Here is a 27,081-nt window from a genome sequence, read left to right as displayed (position 1 = left end):
TGCCACAGTTACTCTCTTGATTTTTCAAAGTTCATTTTGGATTTCTTTCGATGAAATGCAAGAGTTGGAATATTTCAGTAGTGTTTTTTCATGGTTTACCTTGTCACAGTTACACTCCTTAGTTTTTCAAAGTTCATTTTGAATTTCTTTCTTTGAAATGCAAGAGATGGAATATTTCAGTAGTGTTTTGTTGTGGTTTAACTTGTCACAGTTAAATTTTATTTATTTTTCAAAGTTCATTTTGAATTTCTTTTGTTGAAATGCAAGAGTTGGAATATTTCAATAGTGTTTTGTGTTGGTTTACCTTGTCATAGTTACATTCTCTTTATTTTTCAAAGTTCATTTTGAATTTCTGTCGTTGAAATGCAAGAGTTGGAATATTTCAGTAGTGTTCTGTCGTGGTTTACCTTGTCACGGTTACATTCTCTTGATTTTTCAAAGTTCACTTTGGTTTTATTTTGGTAACATGTAAGAGTTGGAATATTCCAGTAGTGTTTTGTTTTGGTTTACCTTGTAACACTTACACTCTCTTAATTTTTCAAAGTTCATTTTGGATTTCTTTCGATGAAATGCATGAGTTGGAATATTTCAATAGTGTTTTGTCGTGGTTTACCTACTCACAGTTACATTCTCTTGATTTTTCAAAGATCATTATGGTTTTATTTCGGTGTAATGCAAGAGACCTAAAATAATGTCGTGAAATTAACATGCAAAGTCGACATAGCTTTATTTGATTTTAAGGTTAATCAAGATCATTCTCTTGATTTTTCAAAGTTCACTTTGGTTTTATTTCGGTGTAATGCAAGAGACCTAAAATAATGTCGTGAAATTAACATGCAAAGTCGACATAGCTTTATTTGATTTTTAAGGTTAATTTAGACGAGGTTACGTGCGCGCACGTAACCTCGTCTAAATTAACCTTAAAAATGAAATAAAGCTATGTCGACTTTGCAGGTTGATTTCAAGACATTATTTTAGGTCTCTTGCATTTCACCGAAATAAAACCAAAGTGAACTTTGAAAAATCAAGAGTATATAACTGTGACTAAGTAAACCACGACAAAACACTATTGAAATATTCCAACTCATGCATTTCATCGAAAGAAATCCAAAATGAACTTTGAAAAATTAAGAGAATGTAAGTGTGACAAGGTAAACCACAACAAAAGACTACTGAAATATTCCAACTCTTGCATTTCACCGAAATAAAACCAAAGTGAGCTTTGAAAAATCAAGAAAATGTAACTGTGACAAGGTAAACCATGACAGAACACTGCTGAAATATTCCAACTCTTGCATTTCAATGAAAGAAATTCGAAATGAACTTTGAACAATCAAGAAAATGTAACTGTGAAATGGTGACAGACAACAAATCCCTACTGAGATAGTCAAACTCTTTCATTTCAACAAAAGAAATTCAAAATTAACTTTGAAAAATCAATAGAATGCAGTTCTGGTAAGGTAAGATCCGACAAAACACTACACAAATATTCCAACTATTTTATTTCATTGAATTAAATTGAAAACGAAATTTGAAAAATCAAAAGAATGTAACTATGACAAGGTACACCACAATAAAACACTACTGAAATATTCCAACTCTTGCATTTTCTGGAAAGAAATTCAAAATGAACTTTGAAAAATAAAGAGAATGTAACTGTGATAAGGTAAACCACGACAAAACACTACTGAAATATTCCAACTCTTGCATTTCAATGATAGAAATTCAAAATGAACTTTGAAAAATTAAGAGAATGTAACTGTGAAAAGGTAAACCGCAACAAAACACTACTGAAATAATCCAACTCTTGCATTTCAATGAAAGAAATTCATATGAACTTTGAAAAATCAAGAGAATGTAACTGTGACATGGTAAACCATGACAAAACACTACTCTAATATTCCAACTCTTGCATTTCAACGACAAAAATTCAAAATGAACTTTGAAAAATCAAGAGGATGTAACTATGACAAGGTAAACCACAGCAAAACACTACTGAAATATTCCAACTCTTGCATTTTAATGATAGAAATTCAAAATGAACTTTGAAAAATCAATAGAATGTAACTGGGACAAGGTAAACCACAACAAAACACTACTGAAATATTCCAACTCTTGCATTTCAACGAAAGAAATTCAAAATGAACTTTGAAAAATCAAGAAAATGTAGCTGTGACATGGTAAACCAAAACAAAACACTACTGAAATATTCCAACTCTTGCATTTCAACGATAGAAATTCAAAATGAACTTTGAAAAATTAATAGAATGTAACTCTGTTAAGGTAAACTACAACAAAACACTACTCAAATATTCCAACTCTTGCATTTCAATGAAAGAAATTCAAAATGAAATTTGAAAAATCAAGAAAATGTAACTGTGACAAGGTAAACCACGACAAAACACTATTGAAATATTCCAACTCTTGCATTTCCAGGAAAGAAATTCAAAATGAACTTTGAAAAATTAAGAGAACGTAACTGTGACAAGGTAAACCACGTCAAAACACTACTGAAATATTCCAACTCTTGCATTTCAACGAAAGAAAACCATAATGATCTTTGAAAAATCATGAGAATGCAACTCTGACAGGGTAAACCACGACAAAACACTTCTGAAATATTCCAACTCTTGCATTTCAATGATAGAAATTCAAAATGAACTTTGAAAAATCAGGAGAATGCATCTTTGAAATGGTATACTGCGACAGAATATTACTGAAATATGTCAGTTTTTGCATTCCAATAATAGATGTTCAAAAAGAAGTGGGAAATATCAATAGAACGTAACTGTGAAACGGTAAACCAGGACACAAGACTCCTGAAATAAACCAGCTCTAGCATTTCAATGAAAGAAATTCAAAATAGAACTATATTAAAACTCAAGAGAACGTAATTGTGACAAGGTAAACCATGACGAAACACTACTGAAATATTCCAACTCGCATTTCAACGAAAAAAAAATTCAAAATGAACTTTGAAAAATTAAGAGAATTTAACTGTGACAAGGAAAGCACAACAGAACATTACTGAAATAATTCAACTCTTTCATTTCAATAGAAGAAATTCAAAATGAACTTGAAAAATCTAGAGAATGTATCTGTGACAAGGTAAACCACGACAGAACACTACTGAAATATTCCAACTCTTGCATTTCAATGAAATAAAACCAAAGTGAACTTTGAAAGATCAAGAGAATGTAACTGTGACAAGGTAAAGCACAACAAAACACTACTGAAATATTCCAACTCTTTCATTTTCAATGAAAAAAATTCGAAATGATCTTTGAAATATCAAGAAAAAATAACTGTGACAAGGTAAACCATGATGAAGAACAATTGAAATATTCCAATTCTTGCATTTTAAAGAAATAAAACAAAAATGAACTTTGACAGACCAAGAGAATGTAACTGTGACATGACGAAGCACAACAAAGCACTAATGAAATATTCCAACTCTTGTATTTCAATGAAAGAAATTCAAAATGAACTTTGAAAAATTACACTACTGAAATATTCCAACTCTTGCATTTCAACGAAAGAAAACCATAATGATCTTTGAAAAATCATTAGAATGTAACTGTGACAGGGTAAACCACGACAAAACACTACTGAAATATTCCAACTCTTTCATTTCAATGATAGAAATTCAAAATGAACTTTGAAAAATTAAGAGAATGTAACTGTGACAAGGTAAACCGCAACAAAACACTACTGAAATATTCCAACTCTTGCATTTCAACGAAAGAAATCCAAAATGAACTTTGAAAAATTAATAGAATTTAACTGTGAAATGGTAAACCACGACAAAACACTACTGAAATAAACCAACTCTTGCATTTCAATGAAAGAAATTCAAAATGAACTTTTTGAAAAATAAAAACAATGTAATTGTGACAAGGTAAAGCACGAAAAAAACACTACTGAAATATTCCAACTCTCGCATTTCAACGAAAAAAATTCAAAATGAACTTTGAAGAATTAAGAGAATGTAACTGTGACAAGGTAAACCACAACAGAACACTACTGAAATAATCCAACTCTTTCATTTCAATTAAAAAAATTCAAAATGAACTTTGAAAAATCATTAGAAAGTATCTGTGACAAGGTAAACCACGACAGAACACTACTAAAATATTCCAACTCTAGCATTTCAATGAAATAAAACCAAAGTGAACTTTGAAAGATCAAGAGAATGTAACTGTGACAAGGTAAAGCACAACAAAACACTACTGAAATATTCCAACTCTTGTATTTCAACTAAATAAATTCGAGATAAACTGTGAAAAATTCAGAGAATGTGTGTATTGCAAGGTAAACCACTATAGAAAACTACTTTAATAGTTCAACTCTTGCATTTCAATGGAACGAAACCAAGAGTAATTTCAACCGATCAAGAAAATGTAACTGTGACAAGCTAATCAACGAAAAAACACTACTGAAATATTCCAACTCTTGCATTTCAATGAAAGAAATTCAAAATGAACTTTGAAAAATCAAGAGAATGTAACTGTGACAGATCCCATTTATTTTCGATTCTGAGTATTTTTGGTTTCCCCTCCAAAATTGACCCACCTCCCTCCCCTGCCCTCAGAAATGGGGGAACCAAGGGCCTCTGAGCCTTCCCCTTGAGGCAGATCTCATTTATTTTCGATTCTGAGTATTTTTGATTTTCCCTCCAAATTTGACCTCTCCCCTCCCCTGCCCTCAGAAATGGGGGAACGAAGGGCCTCTGAGCCTTCCCCTTGAGGCAGATGTCATTTATTTTCGATTCTGGGTATTTTTGGTTTTCCCTCCAAAATTGATCACCCTCCCACCCCTGCCCTCAGAAATGGGGGAACCAAGGGCCTCTGAGCCTTCCCCTTGAGGCAGATCTCATTTATTTTCGATTCTGAGTATTTTTGTTTTTCCCTCCAAAATTGCCCCCCCTCACCTGCCCGCAGAAATGGAGGAAGGAGGGGCCTCTGAGCCTTGCCCTTGAGGCAGATCCCATTTATTTTCGATTCTGAGCATTTTTGATTTTCCCTCCAAAATTGACCTCTCCCCTCCCCTGCCCTCAGAAATGGGGGAACGAAGGGCCTCTGTGCCTTCCGCTTGAGGCAGATCACATTTATTTTCGATTCTGAGTATTTTTGGTTTTCCCTCCAAAATTGATCACCCTCCCTCCCTTGCCCTCAGAAATGGGGGAACAAAGGGCCTCTGAGCCTTTCCCTTGAGGCAGATCCCATTTATTTTTGATTCTGAGTATTTTTGTTTTTCCCTCCAAAATTGACCCCCCTCCCCTGCCCTCATAAATGGAGGAAGGAGGGGCCTCTGAGCCTTGCCCATGAGGCAGATCCCATTTATTTTCGATTCTGAGAATTTTTGAATTTCCCACCAAATTTGACCCCGCCCCTCCCCGGCCCTCAGAAATGGGGGAACGAAGGGCCTCTGAGCCTTCCCCTTGAGGCAGATCCCATTTATTTTCGATTCTGAGTATTTTTGGTTTTCCCTCCAAAATTGACCCCCACCTGCCCTCAGAAATGGAGGAAGGAGGGGCCTCTGAGCCTTGCCCTTGAGGCCGATCCCATTTATTTTCGATTCTGAGCATTTTTGAATTTCCCTCCAAAATTGAACCCTCCCCTCCCCTGCCCTCAGAAATGGGGAAAGGAAGGGCCTCTGAGCCTTCCCCTTGAGGCAGATCTCATTTATTTTCGATTCTGAGTATTTTTGGTTTTCCCTCCAAAATTGACCCCCCTCCCCTGCCCTCCGAAATGGGGGGAGGAAGGGCCTCTGAGCCTTCCCCTTGAGGCAGATCCCGTTTATTTTCGATTCTGAGTATTTTTGGTTTTCCCTCCAATATTGACACCCCCCCTCCCCGGCCCTCAGAAATGGGGGAACAAAGGGCCTCTGAGCCTTCCCCTTGAGGCAGATCTCATTTATTTTCGATTCTGAGTATTTTTGGTTTTCCCTCCAAAATTGACCCCCCTCCCCTGCCCTCAGAAATGGGTGAAGGAGGGAACGTTAAACTATTTTAAATTGACAACACTGACCAAACATCACATGTGTATTATACAGTGCACAATCACCCCATCTCCCCCAAAACACTTCAGCCATTTCTTGTTAAATTTTTTTATTTCTCCACAATTTTAAATTGACAACACTGTTCAAACATCACTTGTGTATTATACAGTACACAATCAACCCATCTCCCCCAAAAAATATTTTATCGTAAACGTTAGACCCTATTTTAAATTGACAATACTGTTCAAACATCACTTGTGTATTATACAGACCACATCGGAGAGGTAAAGCTAGGTCAACTCAAAATGTCATTCTATCGTCGTTATCCATTTTCATAGACTGATGTTGTTTCAAATTTATAACAAATTACCTGAGTTAACAACCCCTTCGGGGTTACCTTAACTGCTAATCAGTTTAATCCTTTTTTTTCTCCACCTTCATACAATCCAATCACTAATTAGAATCAATCACACTCCTATTATTCAAAATATTAATATTCCCCCTCAAATACCTCATTCTATCAAATTTTCAACTTGATATGCGTAGCCTATTGGCAGGAACCAATGGGGGAATCCTCGCTCGTAATTGCTAATCACCTTAACCCTTTTATTCATCGTCAAGTACATGCTCCAAAAATATTTTATTCAGAGATTTCATGTTAAAAAATTATCCAATCACTAATTACCCCTGGAAACAAAAAAGTAAAGTGTAATACTCACTCTCTTTGAAAAACCAAACCAGACTATACCCACCAAACCAGACTATACCCACCAAACCAGATTATACCCACCAAACCAGATGATACCCACCAAACCAGACTATACCCACCAAACCAGACTATACCCTCCAGAAACCTGTCTGGTTGGCAAGTCAATGACCCAATTCCTAGGGGCGCACGCAAACTCCATATGCCATGTGAGAGGATACTCACTCTCTTTGAATAGGTGTAGAGGGGCATCGGAATTCCATATGGCTGTTAGAATTCCTTGCTATAGGGGCATCGGAATTCCATATGTACAATCTACTCAAACTATCTGTTTTTTTTTTTGTGGCGAGGCAGTTAACCTTTTTCTGATTGTTGTAAAGGGTATCTATAAGACTAGCCCTAACTTCATCTGGGTTGGAAATAGATGTATAAAATTTGTGCACAGAGGACTCTAGAGAGGAAATTAAATCTGCCACAGGGACATGTCATGGAAGAAAAGAGAATTTTGGACCTTTTTCAAGAATTTGAATTTCCTTTGGTTCAAGCGATCTAGAGGATAGATTAACAACAGCCGGTCCAGGAGTGAATCTTGGAGTGTAAGTAGGGCTATTCTTCGAAAATTCACATTTCCAACTTCTTAATAAGTCGTTCCCTTGATAAGCGGAAATCACGACTAAACAAATTTCTTTCCAATCTAGCCAATAGACATTAGACATAGACATTACCAACCAATATACATTAACACAGAACCAGTCACAAAAAGACCTTTGAGGTTAGCTGCCAAAAAGGCTGGATTAGCAGTAAGAACGTGTTTTTAAATTATTTTTCTTTCATCTCATTGAATCGCCTTGTTTTAACTTACTTTCTATCAGTCCTGGTTGAATTTCGCTGAAGTAAAGATGCTAGGACTGCTCTGAAAATATTTTTATTTTTTGGTTTTATTGGTCGCTTGTTGTTGTGAGCCTTTTTTCTTGTATATATTTTTGTCTTTCTGAGGACGGCCCTTGGACATAGGGCCGAAATATTCATTCACATTATCCCCACTGTCTTCCAAAAAGACTTCCCTGTTGTTCCTCGTGCTTTTGTTGTTTGTTATGGAAAGGCAGTGTGGTCTTCGTCACTATTTTCGTTTGTCTACACTCCTCCTGCTCCCCTTGTACCAACTATAGTGACAAAAGGAATTGTTTTCACGGATAATGATGGCAACAGAATAATGACCCCAGATGGAACATGGCTATCGAGTGACATGCTCGCACAGTTTAACCTAACACAAGTCTTTCAAGCTCTTCAAATTCCGAAGGAAGGAAGGAACTGTTATGTATCAATTATCTCTGATGGCTTACATGAAATTTCTCATGGGCTTACGTCAAAGGAGAGTTCACGCCGAGTGAAAAGAATGATTCGCTAGTATATATGCAAATGTCTGTAAATATTAGTTAGTTGAATTCTGACTTCTGATTAACACGGTTTATAATACTGAGCGTGCAGCATTTTTTACACCATGATGATATCCCCACTTGATAGGATGGGGTAGGAATCTGTAACTTCTCCAGGCGGGATGGTTAGTCCAGGCTTTACAACCTTCTATTCATTTAGTTGCATGGCTTTAAACACTTTCTGGTTTTTTCTTGTCACCTTTAATGGGCTTGCCATGAACATACCAAATTCCAGTTTTGGTCAAACAAGTCCTTTGTATAGTTCATAAACTGTAATTGAGCAAACTTGTGAAGCTGAAAACATTTTTGTTGTACATCATTTAAGCAGAAGATCTATTTTGCAATTTTGTAACACAGATATTGGTAAAGGCCATCGAAGGTCAGATCCATCTAAATGGAGAAGGATTGGAGGTAGATACTTAAAAAAAAACTTACCATGAAATACTTTAGACTGTAGATCCATCCCTGAAAGTTTCATTTTCCTAAGCTAACCTCTTTCCAAGACGACAAAAGTAGCTAAACAAGAATTTTACCAAATAAGTCAAGTCTAAAGCACACAAATTTAGTTGATTGTAAAGTAACTATTTTTTCATAATATATCTACAATTAGGTTATTTATGCAATGACCTACTTTCCTTTTTGTGCAACAAATTAAGTCAAATCTTTTTTCTATATGTTTTTCAAATCTTTTTTCATTAAGTCAAATCTTTTTTCAATCTAATTTCGGAGTAATCGTATAGTGTAGTTAAATGTTGAACGTAGATCTGAATATCCCCATAAAGGCATTCAACTTTTAACAAGCTTAAGAACTTGAGGAAAATTTGTACTGACTAATATTTTGCTTGATATATTTTAATTTTTTTTTAAGCTGAAATTGCACCCATTCTTGTTTAAAATGAGGCTGCCTCCTTGTAATTGTAAGTTAATCTAATTGAACTTTCTGAAATCTGTTAAATATGTGACGTCCGCTATGAAACTGATCAGGGTTTCTTTTAAATTGGGATATTTATTTTCAGAAACTGATTCCCTAAAAACTGATTCAAAAATTAATATTGTTAGCCTACACTGATAAATAAAGTCAAATCAACAATTTAGTTCTTCACTATTTAAGTCAGATAAATTTTCGTGCAGTCCAGTTTACGAATTGCGAACCCTTATTTTTTGTCATGTCAGCGTAGAACCTCGAGTCTCCCTGTGGCCCCTTTGAGTCGACCAAGACCACTTTGGGATTACTACTGTGGACAATCTATATGCTCATTGTGATTTAGCTCAACATTCTCTTAAATATTCCCTGAAACCTGCACCTTAATTCCTTTAGCTCCAGTAGTAGCAATAGCTGTGGCAGTAGTAATAGAATTAGCCTTAGTATAGCCTACACATAGCACTTTTTGTTTTTTCAACCTCTCCCCCCCCACCCAAAAAAAAACATACTGAAAGTTTTAACTCAATGCCGTAATCAGTTCTAGGAATATCACTGATATGTCTTTTTGCAATATGCATGCAAATACATTGTGATTGAGTTCAACTTTCTTTCAACATTCCCTCAAATTTTCACCTTAATATCCTTAAGTTTTACCTAAACAAAAATATTGATATTTTTTGTTTTTATTGACCCCAACAACAAGCCTCATAAGTTTTAACTTCATGTTCCAAATCGTTCCTAAGATATTGCTTGTATGCCCTTTTGAAAACCTGCATGCACAACATGTGTTTTGATGTAATTTCACTTTTCCCTCAATATTCCCTGAATTTTTCATTTTAATACTCTTAGTGATAGTAGTAGTCACAGTTTTATTAATAGGAGTATTAGTAGTAGTATTAGAAGCAGCGGTAACAGTAGTAGTAGTAGTAGTACTAGCATTAGTAGCATGCACAAACTGTCTTTTGGTCAGTTGATCATCCCTTTCATTATGCCCTGGAAGTTTCAACTGAATATTTTAGGCCCTTCCTGAAATTTTGCTGATCTGCCCTTTTGTCAACCATTATCCACATATCGTATTTCGACTTCGTTAAAATTCTCCCTCAACACTTTTCATCCAAATACGCTTAATTTTAGGAAAAGTCCCAATAGAAGTAGTAGTTGCAGTAGTTATAATTAAAGTAGTAGTAGTAGTAGTAGTAGCGTGCACATATTGCATTTTTTGGTCAGTTGTCCATCCCCCTCATTATTGTCTGAAAGTTCCAGTTGAATACCCTAAGCCTTTCCTTAGATACACCAATTAGACAACTTTAATTGACTTAACGTGTTTTGATTTAATTTAACTTTCCTCTAAATACACCCTTAATTTTCTAACTTTATAGCCTTAGCATTAATCGGAGTCATATTTGCTGTAGCAGGAGTAGTAGTAGCGGTAGTGCTAGTATTGTAGCAGTTGCACTAGCAACGGCAATAGCAATAATATTAGTTGCACTATGCACATACTGCCTTTTGGTCAGTTGAACGTCCCCCCCTCCATCATACCCTGGAAGTTTTAACTTAATGCACTAAATAGTTCCCAAGCTATTACTGATACGCCCTTTTGACAACCAGTGTGAATAAAGCATGTTTTTGTTTAGGTATATTCCTTCGCAATTTCTCCTCAAACTGTCACCTTCATATCTGCAGTCTTAGGTGTAGTCGTAATAGAAGTAGCGGTAGTAGTAGTAATAGTTTTAGTATCAGTAGCAGTAGGGTTAATGTGAACACATTGTATTTTGGCTAATTGATCATCCCTTTCATCATTCTTTTTAAGTTCCACCTTAGTACCCTAAGTAATTCCTGAGTTACGCCCTCTTGGCAGCCCGCATGCACACACTGTGTTTTGATTTTGTTCAACACTCCCTCAATATTTCCTGAAAGCTTCACGCGAACGCCCTTGGCCTTCTTGGACACCAAAGGTAAAACATTCTCCCCTTATTACCCAATAATAAATATTTTAGGCAAACAATAAGGGAATTCAAAAGCCTTTAGATCTGAGGGTTCGGGGATAAGTATCATTTTGTGAATGTGGAAGTGACAAGAATTATTTTTGGCATGAATTGATCTTGTTTGAGAAATATCTTGTCTGAGAAAAATAGCATAAGATTCACTTATTGTAAAATCATCACTATCCCTGTTAAAACTCAAATCAAAATTTTAGTATTTATGTATTACAAAATAAGTGCGCCATATTTCGGTTTTCTCAGGCAGAATTCTGATAATTTATACATTCAAAAAAACTCTTAGTCACTTCTACGACCAGAAATGACAATCAATAGATAAATGAAGCCCAGAGCGAAGAGAAATTAAAATATAATATCAAATAAAATATTAAAATAACAGATAATGACATTGATAAAAAAAAACCTTAAATGAGCAGAAACTAAGGGATAAAATTAAGTCAAGTTTAAAATGAACAATAATTACTAAAACGGAAGAAGGGCTTCTGGCCTCTACCCTTACGCTATCTAAGAGCTAATTTGTCATTTGAACCTTTCTGAAAAAAAAACTTTTGAATATATAAAGCGTTTTATTCTTAAATTGTAAAATTGACGAAATGAAAAATTCTATTAAACAAAATATTAATTTCCTGATTTTCTGCGATATTCAGAAATAAAGTAAATATTATGTAGTAAATATTAAGTTTATTTTTATATTTTAGTTCCAATTATTTTTAGTACTATGGCAATTTTTTTATTGGTCGTTGATAGTTTGAAAAAATTAAACCACATCGTTCAATATATATCTAGTTTCCAATAAAATCAAGCGGTGCAATGACCATAAGAAGGTGTTCAGGCGGGGTAAGGCAGTAACATTACTTCTTTCTGTTCCTTGTAAGTTTAACTTGATAGTTCGTTTTATGTTCTCCCCGTTTCATAGTTTATTTATTCCTTTGTAATACCACTGTTTATCTTTATGCTTAGTGTGGCTTTTCATTTCTTTTTTTGGTGCTTACTTATCCGTGTCTTGTAATTTCTGGTTGTTTAGAGTCATTGTTATTTTAAGACTTTATTTCTGCTTGTCCTGGGTTTTAGGAACTTTATTCCCCGTTATAAATTTGCTTTTCAGAAAAAGGCTTCTCATAGTGAATGGAAAAGCCAACACTTGAAATGAATATATTATTATTCATACTACTTTTTTTAGAATATCAGTTACTATTAGTACGCTTCAATTGTTAATTAAGTTTTGTTACCACCAACTGTTCAATATTTATACTTTATTTACTCTCTTGATTTTAGTCTGATTTAGACCAAAAAATGTCTTTTCTACGAGTGGAATCCCCCGATTCAGAACAAACTATGGAATTACCACTTGAAGATGATGACACCCTACTCCTGACCACTCTCAAAAGTAACTTCCCAAATGCAAAGGGATTGACATATTATTGCAAATCAGCACGTTCAACCAGGGGACTTAGGCTAAGTGAAGGAAAATTTTTGCCTCCACAAGAAGGATGGTTAAAACCAAATATTCGTACCTACAAAATCCTATGTACCAAAGGTAAGGACCAGTTCAATCAGGTTTTCAGTTCCATCTGTAAACGATTTTCTAACTATGGAATGTTAATATTTCGGCTGTGACAATTATAAATGCGAAATACGCCATTTTTGTTAATTTTCAAGACAGCAAAAAAAAAAAAAAAAAGGAAAAATTTGTTCATGTCGTCTCTTTTTCATCTTCCCAGTTTTTTCATGTCCAAAAGTGATGTGTGTCCTTTTTTCATATTCGTAACGGTATGAGATAGGACAATTCTGGTTACACCGTTTGATTCCTCGTGCTCAGGTTACCAACACCACATAAATAACTCATTTTCTTTTACCAAAATAGCATATGTCCCACTGTATAGTATATTTCCGATCGAGCTCAAGCTTGAGTTTGCATATATGTTTAACTGTTAGTGTAAAGAATATCCGTTTTTCAAAATTTTTATGCCATTACATTCATAAAACTTATAAACTTCAAGTAGTTTCAGCTTGTATGGGTTCAAGGGCTTGGTGCAGATTTATTAGTAGTCCTACCTACTTTTTTACTCCTACCAAATTACGGGCAAGAAAGATATTGATCAAATAAAGCATTGCATCTATTGTTTAATTTTTTTTTCCATCTGTCTCAGAGGCTAGCATAAACGTAAGAATATATAGGCCCACGTAAATCAAATTTATCTTTGAGACAAGGGCAATTAGTGCAGGCCATTGAATCTTTGGTCCAATTTCTACACTTTGGAGGAAAAAACACCCTCTTTGTATTTAACATTGAATTTTATGCAATAGTTATCAACTTCTTAGATTTGTATCTAAAACCAAATGAAAACACAATAACAGGCAAAACTTTGAACTAAGCTCTCTGAACTCACTCCTGACAGATTATAATTGTTGTTTAAGAAATAATATGACAATCAGAAATAAATTTGGTAGAACAGTATGTTCTACTGTTTATTTCCCAGGTTTAACCCTGATTTGGGATTTTAACAAATTGAACAATTTTTTAATTTAAAAATCTTGAACTTAAACTAGGTTAAATAAGTTAAATCAAAACAATTCAGTGGTCTTGTATTACTATTATGTTTGGAAAATAAAACAGAAAATTTTGTTTCTAATATAGAGGAAGCATATTAACTTGGAGGACTGATTCAAAGAGGAGATTAACCCTACTGCAGCAATACCCTTCAATATCTAATATGAACAAAGTCTAAAATTTCTCCCAAGTTGGAAGTGTTAATTTCTAGAGGAAAATACATCAGCTGTTAACAAACTGCAAGAATCTTATAATTTAAAATCGTTGACATAACCTAAGTTAAACTAGCTAAGTTTAAAACAGGTCAAAGACCTCATTAAAAGGGTTAACAATTCAATAAATATTCTCTTTTGCTAATATAATGCACGCACGCTGACTTTTAAGTAGGGATTAATATTCCCAGATTTTATTTCTTTTTGAAAGTTGTTTATTAGGGTTAAACTTAAAAGACCCAACCTGTAATTTTATTAGAGCAAGGGGAATACTCGAGCTGGAGTGGGAATTAAGAGAAAATTTCCCTCCAATCTCCAACATAGATAAAATTTAAAGCTTTTATCAACTTAGGAATGTTATCTCTAGAATTAAATGTATAAGAATGATTGCAAAGGAATGTTTGGTGACTGTATGCACCTTTGGAAACATGGTTATTACTGTTACAGGCAAAATTTTGAAATTGTAAAGAATTTTAACCTTTTAGGGTGGTTCAATATTATTAAATGAGATAATGTCTATAATGGTGGGTATTATGTCTCCAAGATTTTGAATCTGAGACAAAAGCTTGACTTGATGCAATGAATGAAGATACAGATATTATTGTTGAGACTGAAATGTGAGGGTGGAATGACAAAATACATATTACAGGAATTGTTGATAAAAATTGTGATTAATTATTATTTACAGTATGAAAAAGTAGCCTGTTTTGTTGCTAGTAAGCTCGTACTTTTGATAATAAGTTTTGTGTATAGATAATTTCGGCTGTCAATCCTTCTGCTCTCCTTATCTACCCCTTTAGCTATTTTAAAAGCTCCCAGTCAGCCATCACGAGTTATACAATTCATCAAATCTATACCCTATGATCAATTACTTGGTTGGTTCCAGCACCTACCTCCTATTTATCTGTACTCTGGCTCAAGTAGCCCATCAGTGGCTGGCATTTTGTTTTAAACTCTACAACTGGCCACAGTTTATATCTTTGTACAGATTTGGAATTTTTCAATTGCTCATGCAGTTTAGCTTAATTTTATCAATTCTCTCAAATTTTTGAATAAAAAACGTTGAGAAATGGTGAATAAAAATTGTTATTCTAAATTAGCAACATCATTAATCTGTTGAGGTAAGTTTTGCAAATACGACTACATGGAAAGTATGCACCGATCTCGATTCTTATGATTCATTAAGTTAAAAAAATGAAATCGATTTTTCTTACAAATAAAATAATGAGAATGAAACGAGCAATAAACAGATGGTCAAATGAGCAATAAACAGATTAAAACAGATGGTCCTTGCGTTTGAGCAGTTCTTGTGAAGGAAATAGGACAAAATTCCGACTTCAGCGTAAAGAAGTAAATCTTCTATCCTGATTCCAGCATCTACATTAAAAGATTCCTGGCTTGCATGTGTATATAGTCTTTTGTGTTACAAAAAATTGCAATGAAAAGGTTGTTGTCTCTGGAACTGGATATTGATTTCTATCACTCTCCCCAAGTGTTCTCCTATATACATCTAAAGGCACACTTATAATTAGGTTAAGTTGGGTGTGAAAATGCACTTTTGAAACCTTATTATTTAAATCATATTTAATTATTGTACATTCATTAGAACTACTCAGAAAAAGAGCTTATTGATCATCCTTTGTATGGTTTTCAAGGCAAATTTCTCAAACAAATACTTTTTCTAGGTTTATTCCCCATGAAAAGCAGTATGGAAGTTAAGCCTCAGAGGAAACAAGGGAAAATTAAAAAGTTTATGCATAGGAGAATGTGAGATATTCTCTTTTGGATTTCAGGGAAAAGCAAGAATAACCCTTCGTAGCACTTGCCTTTCCCTGGAGATATTTCCTGGTAGTATTCAAGAAATCCCCTAACTATTCAAACCTATTCTAGTAGGCATATGAACATAATTTTTTACGTCACACAGAAAACTATTGTATTCAATTACAGGGTTACTTTCATTTTCCGATGCCAAAAATGAAAAGTATGAGACAAGGATAAATTCTTCGAAATATTAACTAGCAATCTTTGATGATAACGGGCATGTGCTTTTTGCTGGTTGACGTACCTATTATCGGTAATCTAAGTGTACATGAATCAAGTAAATGCTGTTTTCATCTCTACCATGGAAAGCGACTTGTAGTCAAACAGTACGCGCAAAAACGCACGATATGAATTTTTCCTTGCACAGTCGCGTGAATTATCATCGGGGTGGTTGGGTAATTATCATTCTCCCCTTAGATTTTGAAAAATATAGGTCTGGGTAATTTCATTTGAAAAATACCTTTTGCGCGTCTTCATTGAAAAAATTCTAAAAACAACAGAATTAAGCCCTGGGGTTTGTAAAATACATTTGCCCCCTCCCTCAAGATTTTCGCTACTTGACATTCCTGTTTCTTTTACTAAGAATGTGTCACTGGTTAGACAATGCATACTTGAAGCAATGAAAATACCACTTTCAATCCCAAAATGTTGTAAACAACGAATAAATAAAAAAACAAAAACGAAAAACATAAAAAACTAATGAGATAATAGGTATTGTGGTCGTCGGAAAAGCAATAAGGCGTTTGCTTCTATCGAGGGAGCATTCTTAAAGGAAACAATAATTATCTTTCAAGAGTAAAGCTGTTTTCAAGCAGAAACACTGTATTTTGATATTGAATTCAAAGACCATGCCATTGTATTGAATGGAGGGCAAGTTCTTATGGTGATATGCCAGTTTAAATGTTTCTAGGGATTATCCATCCACTTGTTTGATTAATAACGAAAAAACAAACTAGATTATTCCTCCCTTTACATAATTTTTTACAAAGCTAGTCAAGTGTTGCTACAACTCATCACTTAAGTAAAGGACTGGATATTCCCTTAAACATACAAGCTTGACTTATATCATCTAATACATCTCCATATTATATTTTTGAAATCTAAGATCTACTCTTTTTAGAGATGAAGAATCCTCGGCAAGCTACGATGAAAATGGAACGGCCAGGCTTTCAAGGTTCTGTAGGATCTGGACCAGGTATTACAGGTTGTTTATGGTATTTTGAAGTCTAATTTTGTAGCCAAACATTGCCAAAGCACTTAAATTTGTATAAATAAGTTTTATATTTGAAAAAGTAACTGATATTTGTGTAGTGGCCCAGATACCACATAAAAATAATTCTCAAGAACTTATTTAGAAAAACTTAACCTATGTTTTAACCTTTTTTAGTGACTGCTTCTTTCTTTTTATTGCAAATTACTTTGTTTCTAGTGTCTTTGACAACACTGCAGTCAGTAGTTTTTAAACCTTTTAGACATCAGCCTTCTACAAGTTTATTGGATAATATATATATACGAGCCTTAGCTTTAGTAAACAAAATGGCTACCGAAAATTTTCCTTTAACCTTAAGAACTGCTTGATTTTTCTTCTTTTGTTATTGACGCCTAGAGTCATAACTGACAATTCCACAATCCTGTTACAAATCCTTAAAACTGGCTTTATAAGCTGGTCTCAAAGGGAGGATGAACACGACATTAAAGATCTGGAAGCTTAGAGTCAGTAAGATGGATTTTTGTTACGAGCATCCTGTTGAAAACAACGAATTTTTGGATTTACCACTGAAATGTAAAAAAAATGTAAATTGCAACCTTTAGGCGTGACGGCAATAGTTTTTATTGATCTTCTCTAAAACAAAATATACCTAGTTATTTGGTTGTGTCGTGGGTGTGCATGACAACTTACATAAAGTGCAATAGACAGTATTTCTTCTGGGAGGTATGATCAGAATCAGTTGCTTTACAAGAAATATAAGATAGTATATCCTGGCTTAGAATATTACATAAAATCTCTTAACTTAAGAGTTTTATATTTAATTTTGATAATTTCTTTTAGCACAGATCTTCAAAGTGCCCCTTTGCGGGCAGTTTATTAAAAAAAAGATTTGACCTCATTTCTAAATACCACTTTTTGCGTACATGGTGGTCGTACTAACCAAAGAAAGGTTTAATTCAGTTGAAAATTGAAAGTTCTAGTGCATTTTTAAGAATAGAAAATGATATGATTGAATATGTTACTTTTCCCACAAATAGTATGTTTTTATACTAAATCACTTTAAAGGTGGTCAAAATCCGGAGAAATGTAAATTTTAACACAACGATTTTGTTGGATCTAAGATCTTAACCAGTAGGCTTAGATCTCCATCTCTATCTTGAATTCATTAAGAAGTCCCTTCAGAAATTTCAAATAATTGTTATTTCTCTCTATCATATTATTATTAGTAACGGGAGCCTGACGACTTCACTCCTGGGCCCCAGCACAGCTACGTGGCAGAATATATATAAATTGAATTCAAAGTTGGAAGATCAAATATACTTGACTTTTAACCATTCTGGTATTTTACAATTTCTTCTACATCAAATTTTTTGTCAGTAAAAAGGATAAAAAGATTTGATCGGCTCTGTCTTATAAAAATTTAAGTAATCAACAGGAGCAAAAATTTTGAGTCAAAAATTTCTTATAAGTAAACTCTTTCTGTTCAAAGATCTGTTTGCCTCTGTTTTGAATAATTGATATGATTTATATGTCACATTAAAATGAAATAACTATATTTATATGACATATTCTGCTCTCACATGTACCTTACCGCATTTATTTAGGATGATTGACGCTTTTCTTAGCTTGCACATCATTGTTTGAGACTACCCACAATCCAAATTCAGTAAAACAGAGTTATCATAAACTGTAGTTCATAAGATGTATTCTACTCTCATAGGCAGTTTAACTTCATCTATCTTTCCTAAAATCAAATGGTGCTTACGAAATTAGTAACAATTTTTTTTTTTAGCAAAGATAAATGTTTACCCTGGTTTAATGCAAATTGGAGCGTCAAGTTTACACAATTCCTTGGGACCTGGAAAAGGTATGGTTATTTCAGAGCTTTTTTTTATTGAGTTCCTAAGCATAGATTCGTAGCAAGACATTACCAAAATATCAGAAGATCTTGTCAAAGAATTGTTTTATTTTAAAATTTAAATAATACGACTGTAGTAAGCTATTTACCAGATGCTAGGCTCCAGATATCCTTGAGTGTTTTCTTAATTTTCCTGGTCAGCTTATATCTAATATGCAATATATCACTTACATTAAATCTCACAAAGGCAGGTAAACTGAACTTTTCGTTAGTATCATCAGCATACAAGATAACATAAACTCTCTATATAAACAATCACCATTTTACATTCGAAACCAGAAAAAATATCATATGATTAATTTCTACCAATATACTCTTCAAAACAGCACTGCCTGTTTCAAATTATTTCATGAACCTCTAAGAACAAACTAATCTGTTAAATCCTTTTCTAATTTCTGTGAATTATAGTATGATAGTACCTAATTGATTATTAAATTATTAAGATCCTTCAAAGAAGGAGAGGATAAAAATATGACAAAACATATCTTTTTCTAAAATTCAAAGCAAGTCTCTTAGAAACTATTTTGCTACAGTGTAAAAATTGGTCATTTAGCAAGAAAAACTCAATTGACTTTATATATCTAATTTAAACGGCTGAAACCACTGATAAAAGGTATGTAATACAAATTTCCAACTGAGATATCCACAAACTTTTAAAAGGGGTAGGTATTTGGCGTGTCCTAAAGCAAATCGTAATGATTATAATGTAATATTGGAAGAACGTTGTTAACATGTTTATTAAACGATGATAAATAAAGGATCATAGGATTTCCACTGGCTGTTTTTAATTTTCTTTGATGATTTACCTAGAAAAAAGGCTCGGTAGTTCATCTGTATCACATTTTCGTCTGTGTACACATTTTGTCTGTATCAAATTTTTCTCTGTATCCCATTTTGTCTTGTGAAACTAAACATAAATCTATGAGTGAAGAACAGAAAAACCACAAAGATTTCTAAGATAGACAGAGATTAGATAGGCAAAGGATAAGGTAGGCAAAGATTGACAAAGATTAGTTGTCTATCCAAACATCAATCATACTACTGCCCCAATTAATTAAGAATTTATTATTTTTGACTTCCTTTTTTATGAATGGAATTGGTAAATTTAGTCTAAATTATGACTAATAGCCCTGTGAAGAGATTTCATCAGAAGGGGTGCCACTTTCTGGAGATGGATGGTATTTAAACTAGAAAAATTCAAAAATAAGTTGGACTTGATGAGGAAAAAATAATTGGAAACCTAACATAAGTTATAACAAATTTGAGATTTCTGGAGAGAAAAAAGGGGAATGAAGAAAAATAATGCATTTATATTCCTTACTTTAGGTCGTATATTCAATTCTACTGGTAGCAGTGGCATTCAAATGGCAAACAAATGTAACATACCTTATTACAAAGTATTGTTCAAACCCTGGCCCATTACTCAAATTCCTTTCTAATTGATATTACTGGCTAGCAGGGCAGTATCCAGGATTGTTCTAAATGAGCAGCAATGTGCATCAAAATTAAAAAATTCAAAACATCCAAATTGGCACAGAAAAACTCGACATAATAGCTTCAGCCGTACGAAATTCATTTAATTAATTATAATTCAGTTAGTTAAAGAGCAGCTTAAAATATCACAAATCTGCCAAAGGGAGTAATACAAGACATATCAATCATTCTTTCAAGATTAAAAAAGACAGATTTTCAAAATAAAAGAGACATATACTATTTATGATAATAACGTCGTGTTTAATGAAATAGACTTGATTGTGATTTTAATAGTTTCCTTGTTTTGTGGCACACCAATATTCCCTTTGCAAACCGAAAGATTGACTCAAGTTCTAATCTTATATCTTTAAATGCGCAAAAGTAATGCACCATAATGTTTTTTTATGCTGCCCCCCCCCCAGAAAAAATCCCCCCATGGTATGAAAAAAGCGAAAAGGAAGAGTTTATATCAATAGAGCCTACCAGGTTACAGTGCTGCCAATTCAAAATAATATAGGATTGGGCAATGCTAAGTTTCTAAACATAAGAAGGGAATATTTTTCTCAAACTCTAGGGGTCAACCCCTCTCTCTCTCTTCCTTGTCGGCATCCCTGGCAAGTGCAAAGGGTGGAGGATTTTATTTTAGTTCTCGGTTGCTTTTAAGAAACATCAAGACATCTCATAAGCGACAAAAATAGGACTAGTGGAAGAATGTCTATCATGGTTGCAGCAGTAGCTGCAACCTAGTGAAGAGCGAACCACAGCCCCATAGAAACTAAAAGTTGAAAAACATACTTTGAAAAAAACTGCCGAAAGAGAAAAAATGGCTATCTAGCAATAATTCAGGAATGGTAACTAACATTTTAGTTAATATTAAAAGTAAAACTTCCTTATGAGAACAAATTTATGGTGATCTCAAAAAAGACCCTGAACTCTTCAAAATGACGTCAGATCAAAATAAAAATTGCACTATTGGAATCGGCATGGTTAAAAAAAAACCTTTTATAGGGTTAATTACAGTCCATCACCTTGAACAAAGCGGAAATTTACTTTTTTTTTATTTTGGAACCACTAATGTGTCTCCGGTTTCTTTTTCTGCCAAGGCTAGTGGGTTACCAGAACATCATACCAACACAAAGTAACTGATGATATTCCCCTATGATTGTAGGACTATAAAAAACTACCACTTTACTGAAAACACAAAAGTCATGTATAAAAAACAAGGATATTAAATTAGGAATCAAAAGTGAGTACCCCACCAATATTTTTACTCGGTGAGATGAATCATAGACACAAAATTGGTGCCAGGTGCTTCTTTTTCCAGTGGAAAGTTTCCTCCATGAAAGTAAACTAGCGCAATAAACACATAGCCTACTAAACACAAGAAGAAACCTTATTGTGGAATTTTGCGGACTTTTTTGTGGGCTTCGAACGTGGTAAAGACGTCTCACCGCTATTTTAGAATTATAATTGTCTAGTTTTTCCACGTTTTACCCGTGTATTTTGCACTGTGATGGTGCTAGAAATTGTACAAAACTCTCCAAATTTGAACCACGGGTTCCAATGGATTGGGATTTGTTTGTAAATACACACGCTTTTTCTTGTTTTCTTCTCAATTTTTTTGTAGTTTTCAAATTGGGTATCAGGTTTCTGAAAGAAGGAAAGTTTTGCTTTTGAGAGAAATTATATAAAAAATATATTTTTTCAACTGAAACTAGGATGCAAGATTAATGCTCAAAACGAACAGATTTTATTACGTATATGACGGGAATCGCACCCTCTTTATTATCTTAGTCTTCAAGCTAAATTTTCTCAACATTCTAATTCAATTACCATTGTGTTTCATGAGTCGTCTTTAAGGAATTGGGACAAAAACTCAAACTTTAGCATAAAGAACAAGGTATTAAGCTGGGGGCAAATCCCTTCATATACGCAATAACTTTTTATTGGTTTTGAATTTTATTGTTGCTCCTTACTTTCAGTTGAAATGACTTATTTTGTTTTTATTAAATTTTTGATCATTTTTTAACTAATGCCAGGAAATGAACCGCCCACTCCCTGGATACTTCCTTCCAATTAAAAATCCTTTCCCTGGAAATTATCCCCAGAAGAAAATCCCCCGCCTTAAGAAAGTAAGCTTACTTCCTAATAACAAGTACTATACGAAAACAATTTGCAAATTCTGTAACTTAAAGACCTCCTCCAAAGGAATAATTTTTGGGCCTTTAAACTAACCTGAACAAAATGGCTGTCTCAATATTTGTATTGGGTGATTTTGGAAAAAAGGGCTTTGGAACTGTCTAGTTGCACTTCAATCTTTTTGGTCACTTAAAAAAGACAATAGAACTTTTAATTTCTTTTCAAAAAAAGACCTGTTCCTATATTATTAAACTGTTTGGTTTATACAATCACCCCTGGAAAAAAGGAAAAAAATGCAACAAACAAACAAACGCGCATTTGTGATCTTTCCTCTGGCAAAAGATAAAAATATCCTTATTTTTTAAGGTAAGAGCTTGAACCTAGACAGTAGGGTTCCATGATTTGATGGAGTGATTTTCATTGAACTTCTTTTACTTATAGGTGTTTTTTTCTCCTTTTTTGAAAATTTGACATATTTTCTCAGGCTCATAGCCTCTTATGGGCTGTACTAAAGTGTATTTTACTTATTTCGAATCAGCATAATAAGTAGATTATCTCAATCAGGGCATCGACAAGGATTGGCAGGGTGGGGCATGGCTCTCCCTGTAAATTTGGAACTATAAAGAAATTATAAGGAAACCAAAGGGAAAAAAGCAAAAAAGCGAAAAAACATGGAAAAAAATGTGTGTTGCAATATTGTTGGCTGCCTGTCAATAGATTTTGACCCTCGATGAGTAAAGTTTAAGTTCTAATTTGTGACAGAGTGACCCGTTTCCAGTTTTCCACAAACTATTTTCTACATGATTGGTTGGAGTAACAAAATAAAATCAAATTCTTCATAGTAATGAACGGTAAGTAAATACCGATCCTTGCCAGTAACGAAAGTGTAAGAGCCTAAATATTGATAACATTCAATCAAAGAATCAGTTTTTATGGTGATCCTAAATATGTATTTGTTTATTAGTAATTAGTGCAGTTATTAGTAAACAAGAAAGTTAGTTTAATTATAGAAAACACGAGGAAAACAACTTAATAAGGGGTGATTTAGGTAAAAATATGTCATCCACTTTTGCTTGCCATTGCAAGTGCCCTTGAGCTGATATATGAAGTCACTATAAACAGAAATGTTTCCCCTGAATGGAATGTTGTGAATTTTTGTATTTTTCCCCTGAACAGATACGTTTTCTGTGTTTTATTATCATTTTTTTTTTTCAGGAGTGATTGTATTTATCTAGTTGTCACTGAAAGAGATTTAATATTTTACACTTCTGAAGCATAAAGGTGCCAAACATATTTGTGTCTGGTATTCTAAAAATATTGAATTAAAAAACTTGATTTGATTTTCTTAATTTTAGTTTTAATGTTTTACTTTCAACAAACTACTTCGAAAATGCGTTACTTTTTATAAGCAATTGAGTCTAAAGGCATTAAATATTTTGGTGTTTAATAACCAAGTTCAAAACTGTCGACATTGTTAAAAAATGTCCGTCCAACGCTTTGGAATTGCTCAGCAGAACTGATAGCTGGCAGTTTATATCTTAGTTTTTATAAATAGGCAAAATATTTGTGTATGTTTTTTGTAACTAATTACTTTTTTTCCATTTTTATATACTTTTATTTAAATTGACATTTTTTTCCATTGCCTTTAGAAAATTTTTTGTCAATAATCCTCATTAAATAAAAAAGAGATTTTTTTCAACTGAAAGTAAGGAGCAACATTGAAACTTAAAACAAACAGAAATTATTACGTATATTAGGGGGGTTGGTCCCCTCCTCAACACCTCGCTCTTCACGCTACAGTTTTTCGGCCCTTTAAAAAAAAGTTACTTATTGTTCTAATCAATCGACCCTTGTGTTTAAGGAGTTTATTTTAAGGAATTGGGACGAAATTTAAATTTTAGCATAGAGAGCGAGGTGCTGAGGAGGAGGCAATTCCCCTCTTATACGTAATAATGTCTGTCCATTTTAAGTTTCAATGTTGTTCCTTACTTTTAGTTGAAAAAACTTTTTTTTATTTAATTTCTGATCGTTTTTAAATAGCGCCAGGGTACCCGGCTCCTCCTCCACGGAAAAATCCTCCTTCCCAATGAATTATCCTCTGGGCAATTCAATCCTGGTAAAAATTTACCCCGGACAATTACCTTAATATTTCCACGCCTAAAATTGAATCGGTAAAGAAAAAGCCATACATAAAAAGAAATTTTGTATAGGAATTCCAACAAACTCACCTAGTGTAAAATTTCCCTGAAAATTTCACCCCCTGGGAACTTCCCTCTCCATGGAAAATTTTCCCCGTGGAAAATCCACCCAGCAGAAAATCTGTCCTCTCCACCCCACTCGAAAAATGTATGCATACTTCCCAACAACAAATAAAACAATTGGTAAATTTGATAACTTATAAACCTTTCCCCAGTAGCTGTAGGGGGTCATTTCATCTCTAAAGACATTGGTATTGAGTATTTCAACTATGCTGAAGAAAAAAGCTATCTCAAAATTTTGAGCGGACGATTTTGGAAGAAAAGCGGCGTGAGAGGGGGCCTAGTTGCCCTCCAATTTTTGGTCACTCTAAAAGGGTACTAGAACTTTTCATATAAGCCCTCTATCGATGTTACAGGCCCACTGGTCCAATACAATCACCCATGGAAAAAACAGCAACAAAGAAACAAATAAACACACATCCGTGATCTTTCGTCTTGTAAAAATTACCAAAATTCCACATTTTTGTCGATATTAGCTTGAAGCCTCTACAGTAAGGTTGTTCGATACGCTGAATCTGATGCTATGATCTTCATTAAAATTCTATAATTTCAGGGGGTAAAACTAAACTTAATGAAACTTATATATTTGGAATGAGCATAATAAGTCAATTCTTTTGATATATCTATTGGTATAAAAATCTAACGAACTTTTTGATTACCACTCAAAATCCAAACAAAGATCATTGAAATTTTGATCGTTTTTTCTGTTTTACCAAAAGTATTGCATTCATAAGACTTTACGGTTTCATGAAATGTAGCTGAACAAATAGAAAATTTTTTTCAGCTAAAGTAAGGAGCTAGTTTAAAATTTAAAACAAATAAAAATTACTCTGTATATAAGGGAAACTGCCCCCTTCTCGACATATCGCTCAGTAAACAAAAGTTATTTAGTGCTTTGAAAACTCTTATTTTTCCAATTGCCAAATTTCTTTAAAAATTAGAAAAAAGCCAAACTTCAAAGTAAAGAGTAAGAAGCTAAGGAGAAGACTGTCCCCTTCATATAAAGAGTAATTTATTCAAATAGGTTTCAAATTTGTTCCTTGTTTTTATTTGAAACGCTCTTTTTTTTATTTAATTTCTGATTGTTTTCTAAATCATGCCAAGTCCTAACCAGGATATAATTTGAGGTACCGGTTAATTGAGGTACCCTTAGATCCCTGGTTAATTGCTTTTAAAATGTGCAAATCAATAATTGTACGTTGATTAGTACCGTCATACATTTAAAATTGCAATATAAATTTTGGATAAAACTTGAATTTACCTAAAAAAATAGGCGATGAATAGTAATATTGGTAAAAAGACCTTGTTAATATTATTACTTAAGAAATTCGGTTGAATGAAAAGGAGTATTACGATTTGTATGGATTGAAATTCTGCGAGACCTTCGATCTTCTATATAACTGAAGTCATGACCACCTCTACAAAAGGATTCAACACCATTTTAAACAACACCATTTAAAATTGCTGAAAACTAAGTTCCTAGCAGTATTTGCTATCCCAAAAAATTTCCTATCGGGGCTAATAATAACCCGCCTTGCATTTTACACCTCTGTGCTGGTAGATATGGGAATGTAACATTGTAGCTGAATAGAGACACAATTTTATTAATTCCTACTCCCCCTACATCTTTCAACATATATCTGAAGCCTCATGAAGAGTAAGCAGATTGTCCATTAATATGTACTTTTTTAGGAATCTACCCTACCCCCCCCTAAACAATGGCTCACCCCCCCCCCTCACTATAGCTGATACGTAATTACAGATCACCAAACGTAGCTTATTTTCATTACAAATAAAACGAATTAAATTGGTTGAATCCAGTGCTGCCACCAGACTGTGTGGCCTTACTTCTTTTGCAACTGGGAAGCCTAAAATATAGATATTGATACTTTTAAGTTGATTAGCTTCTTAGAATTATAAATAGATTGCAAATTTGTCCTCTTTGGGGTAAAGTCGTATTTTGGTGCCCTAAGATACCAAGAAAACAAGACTTTTCCCTGGCCCAATCTGTATGGTCACTTAAAAAGAGCTTTAAATTCACGTTTGAATGAACTCCATCCTAATTATGTTGATCCTTCGTATTGTTGCCATCACCCCTGTGAAAAGCAACACAAATAAACATGCATCGACGATGTTTCTTCTGAAAAAAACACGAAATTTTACATTTTCAAAATTGGAGCTTGAAACCTTTATGCTAAGGCTCTCTGATATGATGTATCTAATAAAGGGATTTTCAATAAGATCGCTTGCTTTTTTGGGGGTGGTTCCCCTTTTTTCAAAAATTATGCTAATTTTCTCAGATTTTTGGTTTTGGGTGGGTAACCATAAACTGGAAAGAATTTTATATATTTAGGGGTAGCATGAAAAACCAATGCTGCGGGTGTAGCAATTGTCATGAAAATTAAATTTTTAGTTTTGGTGAATATTCATCCAAG

At 33.7% G+C, this 27,081-nt stretch overlaps 1 protein-coding gene across 1 annotated transcript in view; it reads left to right on the top strand.

Moving 5' to 3' along the window:
• The window catches only part of LOC148948040 (uncharacterized), a 183,430-nt gene that overhangs the window by 141,101 nt on the left and 15,248 nt on the right, over positions 1-27,081 (top strand). The window contains exons 10-12 of the mRNA XM_089096069.1: positions 12,340-12,601; positions 16,769-16,843; positions 18,651-18,725. Coding sequence (XP_088952195.1) covers positions 12,340-12,601; positions 16,769-16,843; positions 18,651-18,725 — 412 coding nt within the window. The remainder of the gene's footprint in view (positions 1-12,339; positions 12,602-16,768; positions 16,844-18,650; positions 18,726-27,081) is intronic.

The sequence above is a fragment of the Artemia sp. Qi Xiang Cuo genome, chromosome 10, assembly GCF_049724085.1.
Source record: "Artemia sp. Qi Xiang Cuo chromosome 10, ASM4972408v1, whole genome shotgun sequence".
Taxonomy (NCBI): Eukaryota; Metazoa; Arthropoda; class Branchiopoda; order Anostraca; family Artemiidae; genus Artemia; species Artemia sp. Qi Xiang Cuo.
This window is presented reverse-complemented; position numbering and strand designations above follow the sequence as displayed.